This window comes from Lampris incognitus, chromosome 13 (assembly GCF_029633865.1).
Source record: "Lampris incognitus isolate fLamInc1 chromosome 13, fLamInc1.hap2, whole genome shotgun sequence".
NCBI lineage: Eukaryota > Metazoa > Chordata > Actinopteri > Lampriformes > Lampridae > Lampris > Lampris incognitus.
Genome location: NC_079223.1, coordinates 25,554,835 through 25,568,208, shown reverse-complemented (window position 1 = coordinate 25,568,208; position 13,374 = coordinate 25,554,835). Strand labels below are relative to the sequence as shown.

The following is a 13,374-nucleotide window of genomic DNA, read 5'->3' as shown; positions in this document are numbered from 1 at the left end:
AAAGCTGATTTCTATTTTAGAGTAGCAGCATACTCTACTACAACTCATTATCTAGCATACAACTAGAAGTGTTGCATTGTAAATAGTATTACTATCACTGCATTTACTTGACTTCATAAAAGGCTCTTGGTTGTGTGCGTGTTTGTGCAGACATACCTACTTCATATAAATAATTGCATACTTGTATATACTTATCCTTTCTTTATTCTAATTTTCAATTTAATGTATTCTTCCCATCATAAATATTTACATTATGGTTTTGTGGGTTGCTTTGTTTTAGCCCTAGTTGGGTATGAATACTTGTATGGCTTTCATATGTTGTTTTGGTTTCTCTCTCCCTCAAGATATATAAATTATTTTCACTTTTTTTTTTATTTTTGATTTTGATAAACTCAATTGATCCCCGTAGGAAAATTATGCTCTGCCTTTAACCCGTTCTAGCTGTGTAGCTAGAAGCAGTGGGCAGATGCCGTGCAGTGCCCGGGGACCAACTCCAGTTCATCTTGCCATGCCCCGGTCAAGGGCACAGACAGGAGTATAAACCCTAACATGGATGTCTTTTTGATGGTGGGGGAAACCAGAGCACCCAGAGAAAACTCACTACAGACACAGGGAGAACATGCAAACTCCACACAGAGGATGACCTGGGATGATCCCCAAGGTTGGACAACCCTGGGGTTCAAACCCAGGACCTTCTTGCTGCCCAAACGATTTACAAAAATGTATGTATAAATTTTGAAATTTTTATAGATTTATATATAGATTTATTTATAGATATAGACTCATAGATTTTATAGATTTAGAAATGTATGTATAAACCCAAATGAATGTGTATAAATGCTAAATAGAACAAAAAGGAAAAAAAACCCAAAGAAACCTAAAGAAAATCTGACTGGATAAGAGCTGGTCAAAATATTTACTATAGTTTGTTGCTTTAGCTTCCATAAATGCAAAGAAAACAGTTGAATTTTGCTTTGCTTGTGGTGGTTTTCCAGCTAACGTTTCTCTCCTGTTCCATTCAGTGTATGCCGCTCTGTAAAAGAGCATCAGCCCAATTTGCAAAATGTGTTTTAAAATGAAGATGTATGAGATTTTGTGTGTGCAGGATGTATGAGGTGAGAGGTGTGTGTCTGTGCATGCAAGTGTGTGGCATGTGTTTAGTGCAGCTGTACCTGTAGCTGCTGCAGCTCTCTGATGTTGGAGTCACACTGCAGCTGGAGGTCCCTCATCTGGTTCTCATGTTTCTGGTGTTGGTGCAGTCTCTCATTTTTCTGCCTCTTGTCTTCCTGCATAGCAAACTGGAGTGCACAGGACAAATACATATATGAGACATATTCAATCCTCTGTAAATCCCACTGTAAACCCTGAAAGACATCACATTATCACAACCAGGGCTGTGAGGACCAGCACAGGCTGAGAAAACCTAGGTGGGTTATGTTAATGAGAAATACTGCTATCCCCCCCCAACCACCAATATTTAACACTCGGGCTCACTAAATTTCAAATGGTGTTGCTGCCAAGTGGAGGTGGCAAAACCAGGTCCAAAAGTACAAGTCCTAACCGTATATTTCCCACATCCATGTGGTAAACCAGTTGATTTCATTCCCCTACCTAGCTGAAGAGTTGTTTTGATTAGAATCAACTGGCTTAGTACATGGGTAGAGCAAATACACAGCTAGGACTTTTACTCCCTGGACCTGGTGGTATCACCTCTGGAAGACTGTGGTTGTAAGAGGCAGCTCAAAAGTGTCAATATGCGTAACAGTGAGTGTAAAACCTGCACTGTTTCAGCTGTTATCTTTAATGTAGCATGTGGAAGTGCTGTGGTTTTACATTGGTACAGTTTTGTGTTTTTTCTCATTTTCTGTAAACCTCAGAACAAGTCTGTGAGTGTTCTCATTCATCCAGGTCATGGTTATCCAAAGGAATTGAATCAAGTGCAACTGGACTTGATATATATCCGTGAAGACGTTTCGCCTCTCATCCAACAGGCTTCATCAGTTCATGCCTTTCTGACTAGACCAAGCTAGTCTGACTGGCTGGTGATGAAACTCAGATATTTATCCTTTTTGGAGTCGTTATCAGAGCCATTGATGTCCATGGCTCTTTGTGTTCCAATGTTTAGCAACGCCCATCATTATCAGAGGTATTAATATGCGTGGCTCTTTTGTGTTCCGATGTTTAGCCACGCCCATCGTTATCAGAGCTATTGATGTGCATGGCTCTTTGTGATCCGATGTTAGGCAGCGACGGTCGTTGGGGGTGTTAGTTTCGACTTCGTTAGTGCTCCATTCAGTGGTCATGAGTCGTTGGAGCCGTTAGTGACCAACTGTTGTTCTTGGAGGCTAAGCTTCTTGAGTCTCCTGGGTAGACATGAAAGGACGGCATTGTAAGTGGGAGATAGGTGGTGTCGCAGACCTCCTCCTCTGTTGAGGGATGGATTTTCCAGTTCCGCATAGATGGCTTCCTTCACCCCTCTTTCAAACCATCTATCTTCGCTGTCCAAAATGTGTACGTTGCTGTCCTCGAAGGAGTGTGTCTTCTCCTTTAGGTGTAGATAGACTGCTGAGTCTTGTCCTGAGGAGTTTGGCCTTCTGTGTTGGGCCATTCGTTTGTGTAGTGGTTGTTTGGTTTCTCCTATGTATAGGTCAGTGCAATCCTCATTGCATTGTACAGCATACACCAGATTGCTTTTTTGGGTGTGTGGTACACGGTCTTTGGGATGAACCAGTCTTTGTCGGAGTGTGTTGCTGAGTTTGAAGTATACCGGGATGCGGTGTTTGTTGAAAATTCTCCTGAGTTTCTCGGAGACCCCAGAAACACACGGGATGACTGTGCTATTCCTTCTGTCCCTTTTCTCCTCGTCGCTCACCTGGTTGGTCTTTTTGGAACGTGTTGCAGTTTTCACAAAGGTCCAACTGGGGTAGCCGCAGGTTTTTAAAGCTCCCCTCAGGTGTTTGTGTTCTTCCCGTTGGGCCTGAGTGCTGCTGGGCACATTGTCAGCTCTGTGTTGCAGAGTTCTGATGACGCCCAGTTTGTGTTCCAGAGGGTGGTGTGAGTCAAAAAGTAGATATTGGTCTGTGTGTGTAGGTTTCCTGTAAACCCCAATGTGGAGGCTCCTGTCTTCCCCAATGTGGACGTCACAGTCCAAGAAGGGCAAACTGTTGTTCTTTACGTCTTCCCTTGTGAACTTAATGTTCTTGTCCACTGAGTTGATGTGTTTGGTAAACGCTTGCACCTCTTGTGTTTGGATTTTGACCCACGTGTCGTCCACATATCTGAACCAGTGGCTCGGAGGTGTTCCTCTGAAGGAGTTCAGGGCCCTGTGTTCTACCTCTTCCATATATAAGTTGGCCACATGGGAGATACTGGTGAGCCCATTGCACAGCCGTGTTTCTGTCTGTAAAACTGGCCCCTGAATTGGAAATATGTAGTGTTCAGGCAAAGGTCCAGTTGTTGGCAAATCTGGTCTGGGCTGAGGTTGGTCCCATCGTGGAGGGTGTCGTCCCGTAGCAAACGTTGCCTCACAGTTTCCAAAGCCTCCATGGTTGGGATGCAGGTGAATAACGAGGTCACGTCGTAGGGATACCATGGTTTCATTCGGTTCCAGTTTTACGCCTTGGACCTTGTTCACAAAGTCAATGGAGTTTCGGATATGGTGAGGTGTTTCGCCCACTAAAGGGGTCAAGATGTTGGCTATATGTTTGGCAATGTTGTACATGACCGAGTTTATGCTGCTGCTGATGGGCCTGAGGGGGGTTCCATCTTTATGGATCTTGGGGAGTCCATATATGCATGGAATGTTATCTTGTGGGTAGAGACGGTGGTATTGTATCCGATCAATGGTTCCTCCTTTCTGTAGGTATTCTATTATTCTCCTCTTGTAAACACTAGTTGGATCGCGTCTCAGAGGTTCATAGGTGTCGGCGTTGCTGAGTAATGACGTGATCTTGGCGTCGTAGTCTGTTGTGTTGAGGATAACTGTGCATCTCCCCTTATCTGCTGGAAGGATAGTGATGTTTCCATCCATGCTCAGGGCTGTCACAGCTTTCCTTTCCTCCATGGTTAGGTTGGAAGGAGGGAGTTTCGCATTGGACAGAGCTGCTGATACCTTTAACCTAAGCTGTTCCGCCTCAGTTTCCGTTAGATTGTTTTTCCTTATAGCTGATTCTGTGGATGTGATGAGGTCAACTATAGGTAGTTGTTTAGGTGTCATGGCGAAGTTTAGTCCTTTGGCTAAGACCTCCTTCTCTGATTGGGTAAGTACCTTGTCTGACAGAGCCACGCATATCAATACCTCTGATAACGACGGGCGTTGCTAAACATCGGAACACAAAGAGCCATGGACATCACTAGCGCTGATAACGACCCCAAAGAGGATACATATCTGAGTTTCATCACCAGCCAGTCAGACTAGCTTGGTCTAGTCAGAAAGGCACGAACTGATGAAGCCTCTTGGATGAGAGGCAAAACGTCTTCACAGATATATACCAAGTCCAGTTGCACTTGATTCAATTTCTTTGGATAACCTCGGAACAAGTTTTGAATGTGGTATGCCACGCTCACCTACTATACAAGTTATTATATCATGACTTCAATAGATAGCACGACTTCCTCCATATTATTAACCCTCTGAGACCCAAGTGGTTTCTGGGTGTTTTTTGTTCCTATCACATTTTCACTCACTGTGGGCTCCCTTTTCAGTGCAATCCTGCACCTCTATGGAAATAGCACAATCATGGTGGTAAGTTTGGAGACACCCAAAAAATGTCTTTTGTGCAGTATAACACAGTTATAATGCCATGAATCATAAAAAGAAAAAACGGAAGGTGAATTTCTTTGATAATTTGTTTTACAAAAAAAAAAAAGAAAAAAAAGAATCTATATATACAAAAATTATCCCAGTGCCCACAATTGTTACCAATATTGGAAAAAAGGGGGGCTCCACATGCTATACATATTGAACTATTTACATTTTTACAACACATCAACTCTAGAAAGCCATTTCACTATCTGGAGGCATCAGATTCAAGCCAGTGAGCAAAATGACCTGTCAGGCACAGTGCCACACTACACTTTCTGCACTTCCATAAAGTATTCTTCTTTCTTTTTTGTGTGTGCATAGAACACAGGACAGCCTTAGTTGTGCGGCCTTTTTTGACCTTTCTGCATCTGGGGTTTATAGCCACAGGGATGCAGGTCTGTGTGGCAGGTGTGGGTAGTGTGACTGGTCTAGATGGTGGGGCAGGTATGGATGGTGTGGCTGGTGTAGCGTCCAACAAACAGCCACAAATTTCAGCAGATAGGGTCTTCATTAACTTCAAGTGACACATGGGCTGTTTCTGTTTTACCTGACACAGTTCTTTGTGAAGGATATAGCAGTTTATGGCTGCAATGTCTATGAAGTGTCGAAATGAGTTTTGTACAACCTCATTGTCTTATGGTGCACTGAATAATACTGGACCAGCTGGTCTGATAAATCTACACCGCCCATGTACTTATTGGATTCTGTCACCGGGGTTGGTATGGAGACGTTTTAGGTCTGCCACTGTCCATGTCTCCCTTTCACACACAGTCTCACAATTTCACTGACTTTTCATCACGTGACTGTTTGTCTCAGCCAAGTCGTTCAAAGCTTCCCAGTTGTGCTGAAGAGTGCAGAATTGCATTTTAATTGGCAAAAATCTACATCAGATATGTAGAATCAAGTGATGTTGATGAAATATCACTATTTTAAACTTAGCTCCAGTTATTTTCCATGACAGAACCCTTCATCACACATGGTGCATTCAAGGACCGTCAGAAATGTGAAAATCTGACGGTTGTTTACTTTTACAGTTTCTGGCTATGATAAATGGCATAATTTTGACGATTTTTAAAAAAAGAAAACATGCCTGTTGAACCCGCCGGTGGTTTTTGGGTTTCAGAGGGTTAACGCTCCAGGTAATAACTTTTTTATGGTAAAATGTTAAGTTTTATAGTTGCGTTAGTAAGAACTACCAATTTGATTACCACCATATTATGCACTGTCATTTTGACACCTGTCCGGTAGTTTATAAATAACAGAAAATTAAAAAAAAAAAACATTATTATTATTCTGCTTGCTTGCGCTGATCCACTGTGCATGCCTGCTTGTTGTCCGGTGTCACCTCAATTGTGACTGCAGTACACTACGGCTGCATTTGCGGATTCTGACCAGGGTGCCACTATAGTAGCAAGTTATCACCTGAACTTTTAAATTACTTTTTTTTAACAATTTTAAGTTTTGCTGAACAACCTAAATTTATCCAAATTTCATACATCCCTTGCCTACTTTGTTATATATATATATATATATATATATATATATATATATATATATTAATTTTGTGTAATTTCTTAAAGCTATAATCTTGAAAATTGTTGCTTACTGACAACTATGGTCATACATTGAAGTTGTGATGATGTTTGGATGATCCAAATTATAGCGATCCACTTAAAATGAAACACCAATGCTATTGTGTCAGCATCTTCCACATTGTTGAACAAAAAAAAGAAAGAAAAAAAGAACCCATGGTTAAACCTAGGTTCTACTTTAGATGTTGCAAATGTGTTAGTGTTGGTCCTTTAGCAGGCTGGTCTGCCATATCTGCTTTTACACCACAACATTGTCTCTTCTTTTACTCAACTGTACCTGCCTTCTCCCTCTGTTTGGCTGCTTTAGTGGAGACTAGGGGTGCAACGGTCCAGTTAGCCCACGGTTCGGGTCGTACCTCGGTTTTTGGGTCACGGTTTCGGTTCGGTTTTGAATTACATTGTTGGTGAAATAAGTTCGGGAGGGAGTAACGTAGCGCGGATCGAGCGTATGAATTAGCTGACGAAAGCCCACATCTCCAACCACCGAAAAGGGCTGCATGTCTTTAGCAATGAACACCCCCGCTGCACGGGTTATTTTTTTGTGTTTCTCTGAGTTGGCGCTATAGGTTTGTTGGAAAGCATCTCCAATAGACGGTTGTTTTTTCCACTGGTGCGGTTACCTGTGCGTCTGTCCTGCTTCCAGAAAGCGAGACATCTGGGTGGTGACGGCGGAGATGCTGGCTCATATTGGAAGTGTTCCCACTTGCGTAGTACGGGACATGGGTCAAGCAATGCTTGCAGCACACAGTGTAATTTCTCTTTCCACTGCTTTGTCTCCTTCATCGTTGTATTCAACAGTAAACCCGAAATGTCCCCACACCGCAGATTTGTATGAAGACGGTGCTTCTTCAAACTTTTCTCTCTCTACTCCTCCACTCGCCATGACTTTTTTTTCTGCTTCTGCGTGCTACCGCTGTCTTTTCAACTCGACTGTCAGCTCCAGTTACAAGGGGGGTGTGGTGATTGGATATTTACTCGTGGGGCGGGGTTTTCTGCAGCGGGCTGTCTCAGCCTGCCTGCACACAGTGAAAAATCCATTCTCCGGCAGTAAGAAACGCCTGTCAACTATTCACGCACATTTTAACTGCAAAACCGAAAACCCACAGTCCATAAGGGCGGATTGAACCGTACAGGGCGGTCCGTGTGGTTTTAAACCGAAAACCGTTGCAAGCCTAGTGAAGACATAAAACACTATGTGCGGGGTCCACGGTGGTGTAGCAGTCTAAGCATCGGCTTTGTATCGATGCAGTTGCCCACTGCGGACAGGGGTTCGCGGCCCGGTCTCATCAGATCCGACTATGGCCAGACTCGATGAAGCAGCAACAATTGGCAACGCTGTCTTCGGGAGAGGGGCGGAGTCGGCTTGTGTTCGTCACATGAATGCGTCGCTGTGTGTTGGAAAAAAAAAGCAGTGGTTCGGCCTGGATTCACCTTGTCACAAAAGTCGGGAGGCATCTCTTTCGAGACTGCTGGCTGGAGAGATGCAATTGGCAAACGTATGTAGTACGAGGGTGGGTGACTGAACTAAAATAGGGATCGATTGGCTACTAAATTGGGAGGAAAAAAAAAAAACAGAAATAAATGTAAAAAAAAAACCAAAAACGCTATGTGCCCTATCATTTTATCCAGGAAAGGCCTCCCTTACAGTAACCATTAAGCTGAGCAACTACAATCATGTTCATGACTCTGATAGTCATGGATTAGCTATACCCTTTAATGTGCCATCAGAAGAATCAAAAAGGACATTTGTTTGAATGTAAATCTTCACGGTTGTAAATCTTTTTTTTATGTTTCCCCCCCTTTTCTCCCTAATTGTACTTGGCCAATTACCCTTTTTCCCCTGAGCCGTCCCGGTTGCTGCTCCACATTACGTTACAATCATTTAGCTGACGCTTTTATCCAAAATCACTTACAATAAGTGCATTTCACGTAGGAAATCAGGAGAACTAGTATTAGTCATCAGAGGTCATAAGTGCATCTAAACAAGCATCTAAGAGCAAAACCAGTGCTTAAGTAAGAGTGCAAGAAAGAGATTTTTTTTTTAAAAAAATGAGTGAATACAATAAGTGCTAAGAGCAAGTAACAGGGTAGTAGTTCTTAAAGAGGTGAGTTTTCAACCTGTGCTGAAAGATGGGCAGCGACTCCGCTGTCCTGACATCAGTGGGGAGTTCATTCCACCACTGTGGGGCCAGGACAGAAAAGAGCCGTGACCGGGTTGATCGGCAGCAAGGGCCTCTGAGTAACGGGGCAACCAGGCGTCCAGAGGCAGCAGAACTAAGTGGTCGGGCGGGGGTGTAGGGCTTGACCATGGCCTGGAGATAGGAAGGAGCTGTTCCTTTCACTGCCCTGGAGGCTAGTACCAGAGTCTTAAACTGGATGCAAGCAGCTACTGGGAGCCAGTGTAGGGACATGAGAAGGGGAGTTGTGTGGGAGAACGTAGGGTGGTTGAACATCAGACGAGCTGCAGCTTTCTGAACAAACTCCAGAAGTCTGATGGCCGACACCGGGGCGCCAGCAAGGGAGGAGTTGCCGTAGTCCAGCCGGGAAATGACCAGAGCCTGGGAGCACCTGTGCCATTTCATCGGTGAGGAATGGGCGAATCCTCCTGATGTTAGAGGAGAAATCTGCAGGAGCGAGCAACCGATGCAACGTTTTCAGCAAACGACAGTTGGTCGTCCAGGATCACACCCAGATTCCTTACAGTACGAGTTGGCGTCACCACGGTGTTGTCAATGGTGATGGCCAGGTCTCGGTGCAAGCAACCTTTCCCCGGGAGGAACATCAGCTCTGTCTTGTCCAGATTGAGCTTCAGGTGGTGTGTCGCCATCCACTCTGAGATGTCACCACCCCCTCTGCCGATCCAGGGAGGGCTGCAGACTACCTCATGCTTCCTCCGATACATGTGGAGCAACTCCTCTGTTGCTCTCCCTGAGGTTTCTTCCCATTTTTTTCCCTGTTAAAGGCTTTTTTTTAGGGAGTTGTTCCTTAACTGATGCGAGGGTCTAAGGATAGGATGTTGTGTTGCTGTAAAGCCCCTTGAAGCAAATTTGTAATTTGTGATATTGGGCTATACAAATAAAATTGACTTTACTTGACCAGCCGCTCCTTTTCACCTGACAGTGAGGAGTTTTGCCAGGGGATGTAGTGCGTGGGAGGATCACGCTATTCCCCCCAGTTCCCCCTCCCTCCCTCCCTCCCTCCCGAACAGGCGCCCTGACCGACCAGAGGAGGTGCTAATGCAGCGACCACAACACAAACCTACATCCGGCTTCCCACCTGCAGACACGGCCAATTGTGTCTGTTGGGACGCTCGACCAAGCCGGAGGTAACACAGGGATTCGAACAGGTGTTCCCTGTGTTGGTAGGCAACGGAATAGACCGCTACGCTACCCAAAAGCCCAAGTTGTAAATCTTTTAAGTGCTCTGAGGTATGGGGCCACTGTGTCCTTACCTGTTTTATCCTCTCCCTCTCCTGTTCCGGTGTGCCCGCTGCAGCAGTGATGCGGAGGCTCTTCTTGAACATGGCCATACGGGTTTTGGCCTCGCTGCGCTGTATCTTGGGTAGGCGACCCCTCTCCTGTGTCTGCCTGTTTTTCATCTCTTCTATTAGCCTCTGGTTGTAGCGCTGCATCTGTTCCATCTCCTACAAAATGTATACACACACACAAGCAGGTTCGTGAGGTATAGAAGGGGTGTTCATTGGCACTCTATATTAGTGTGTTTACAATATGCTTCAGTGAAGCAGGTTTCCTTTATTCCTCAGCCCTTACCTTCTCATGCCTCTTCAGCAGCTGGTGTCTTTGCATGAAGTACTGGTCTTTTAACTGCTGCTTCAGCTGCTGGTGCTTCTCCTGAAGGTGACGCTCCTCTAACTCCCACATGGCCGCCTCCCGAGCTGCAAAACACAGAGACAGAGACACAAATGGGGGATTCCAAAGGCAGAGGAGTGCATTAGCAGACATGCACCTGCATGTTGGCTGGTAAAGACGGGTTTGACGAAACATTCTACTGATGACTACAACAGACAGACAATCTCGTCAGCGTGCTGGGCAAGCTGGAAGAGACCTGTTCATAGAGAGCTTTGGTATTCTCATGTCTATATGTGATGTAGTCATTATTTGTACCATGGTGGTGAGCACATACTCCTCCTTTGGTGGATCTCAAAGTGTCTACTCTAAGTTTAAAGAGACTATAGTATGTAATATTTCCTGAACCATGATATGACCAGCAAATATCTGTGGGGGTAGCTGACAGTTGGTGATCAAAACAAAGTAAATGACTCACAGTCTGCCTACTCCCTAGAATAATGTTTAAAAAACCCACAGGGGCAAGACCAGCTGAGTGGTTTTTACTGTTCTTTAAGAGCCAGTTATCCCCAACCCACTAAAGCCTTAGCTTGTACTTCCTCAGCAAACTTCAAAGCAATGCTGAAGGCATTTCATGAATGTGCTGGGCATCCTCTCCCTTTCTATTTGAATTTGCTCATCGTATCTAATTTGAATATTGTTGTTATTCAAAGTGCTGAACGGTTGAAGTTAGCACCAAAGTATAAATTACACATGTCCCCTCCCCTAATAAGCTGCTGTTGTTAGCAATCAATCATGTCTTAGTTCATCTCATCTGCCCCTCACGGCCACCTACCTCTCATCAGCTGCTGTTTGTGGTTGAGGCACTCTCTCTCAATGGTGGCGATCTCAATCTTGTGCTGCTGGATGATCTTCTTTAGAGCTGCGTCCAGCTCCTGCTGCTGCTTCTGCAGGAATTCCTGCTCCTACGGAGCCGGGGGAATGAGAAACAGTTGGTAGGAGCAGTGAGGAGCTGGTAGAGAGACCAGGACAGAATAAGTACACACAGAAAAGAGACTGTAAGAAAGAGCAAGAGAGAAACTGGAGTGAGTACAGTGAGAGAGAGAGAGAAAAAATGGAGAGTGTACAATAGGAGAGAACATTTGCAAAGGGAGACCAGGAGTGAGTAAGAGACAGAGAGAGAAAGCAAAACTGCAGATATAGAAAAGCACAATGGGCCTCATTCATCAATTGTTCGTATGTACAAATTTGTTCTTATACACCTATGGAATTTTTTAACCCTGAAGTTTGTCTTGGAGACCAGTGTAGAACCTGGGCAACCCCTGAATTTAGACAAGACACTAATTGGCTAACACTTTGCAAGCCTGGGTGATTGCTTGTTGCAAGAGGTAGACAATAGATGTTAGGGGGAAGGAATTACAAATTACCGTCAGGCTTTGCTTCTGACTGTCAAACAATCTTGAGAGCGGAAAAAATTCTATGGGTGTGTACGAACAAATTTGTACATACAAACGATTGATGAATGAGGCCCAATGTGTCACAAATAAAGTAAGAGCCTGAAATGAAGTTGTACGAGTCTCATCAACACCATCAAGTCAACCACTGCTCAAGTTAAGCACGACACAGAGCACTGCACTACGGAGATATCACATCATTAACCGAACTCTGAAAGAAGAGATGGTCAGAGATCATGGATGACAACAATCCACAATGGATACGGAAAGAGTGAAAAGTAAACAATGCCACCGAGATGTACATTTGTTCTTAGATACCTTTTTGAATTTTGTTATGACCCATGTGCATAATCCACCTATTCAATTTCCTCAAAGTGTCCAACCTTACTTGGGCAATAAAAGCTATTTTGGTAGTGAATTCTAAGTTTGCGGTAAGACCACCTGACATTGGCATTCAGTGTTCAAGATATGCCCAATATCATAAACATCTGAGCCATTATGCGATGGCTGCACAGCTGTTTTATGTTCCCCTTTCACCTTTTAGACATTGTGGAAAAAAAAGTCATAAGCGATTGTCTTATTACAACTAGATTACAAGGAATTGTATGCTAAAAAGTGAACTCCATAACCCCTGCATATTTTAAAACTAGCCCAGCAAACATGCCCGTGTGGGCCCACTGTGGGTAGGTGTGGGTTTACTGTGGGGCAATGTGGGCGGGGGCAAACCCGCACTAATCCCACATGGGCCCCATGTGGTTAGCCCATGCGGGGCCCACAGTAGTTCCTTTGAGGCCCCTATGTGGGCTTATTGTGGGCAAGCCCAACTGTGCTCTTGCCCACGGTAAGCTCATATGGGCCCACAGCAGTTTTGCCCTTTGAGGCTCCCATGAGGGTTTTCTGTGGGCAACCCACTGTGGTCTTGCCCACAGTAAGCCCACATGGGCCCCCTGTGGGTCAGCCCATGTGGGGCCACAGCAGTTTTGCCCTTTGAGGCAACTATGTGGGTTTACTGTGGGCAACCCACTGTGGTCTTGCCCACAGTAAGCCCACATGGGCCCTCTGTGGGTTAGCCCATGCGGGGCCCACAGCAGTTTTGACCTTTGAGGTCAACCCCCTGTTGACAGTACAGTTAGAACGTTTTAAGATTACAACTGCTTTAGGGTAAGCGGTACTCAAACTTTTTATTTACCGCCCATGCCCAGTGCTGCATATAGTCTCCTCTGCAAAAATGACAGTAAAAAGTAAACAAGTTGTCCAAGGTATAACCGGTCCATCCCATACTTAACTAAAACTGCCCATCCAACAAGACAAGTACCGTCTCAACTTTTTGGTTTGTCGCAGCTGTTTCATATTATAGTTAAGAGAAAGAACACTAGTTTTTTTGTTAATTTTTTTGTCCCTTAAATGTTCCCATAGAGCAGCTCATGCTGTTTTTTTTAACCAAATTAATTACAGATTAACTCTTACTCATAACTTTACAATTTCAATAATTTTGAACCTTCAGAAATTTAATGAACATACACACACAGCAACTTATTGTAGTCTCATATAGTCTGCAAAACATCTGACATGTGCATGTGTGCAGTAATAAACTTGACACACCATCACTCTAGCAGTACACAAGTAAATATAGCCTACAGCCCTGGTTCAGTTTGGGCTTGGTCAAGAGGTGGTGCCAATCCTCATTACTTTAAATACTCCAAGAAGTTGGATTTGGG

At 44.4% G+C, this 13,374-nt stretch overlaps 1 protein-coding gene across 3 annotated transcripts in view; it reads right to left on the bottom strand.

Moving 5' to 3' along the window:
* The window catches only part of slka (STE20-like kinase a), a 52,651-nt gene that overhangs the window by 2,806 nt on the left and 36,471 nt on the right, over positions 1-13,374 (bottom strand). For all 3 annotated transcript variants that reach the window (XM_056292293.1, XM_056292294.1, XM_056292295.1), the window contains 4 exons: positions 11,038-11,167; positions 10,167-10,291; positions 9,848-10,039; positions 1,173-1,298 (listed from right to left, as the gene is read on the bottom strand). In XM_056292293.1, coding sequence (XP_056148268.1) covers positions 1,173-1,298; positions 9,848-10,039; positions 10,167-10,291; positions 11,038-11,167 — 573 coding nt within the window. The remainder of the gene's footprint in view (positions 1-1,172; positions 1,299-9,847; positions 10,040-10,166; positions 10,292-11,037; positions 11,168-13,374) is intronic.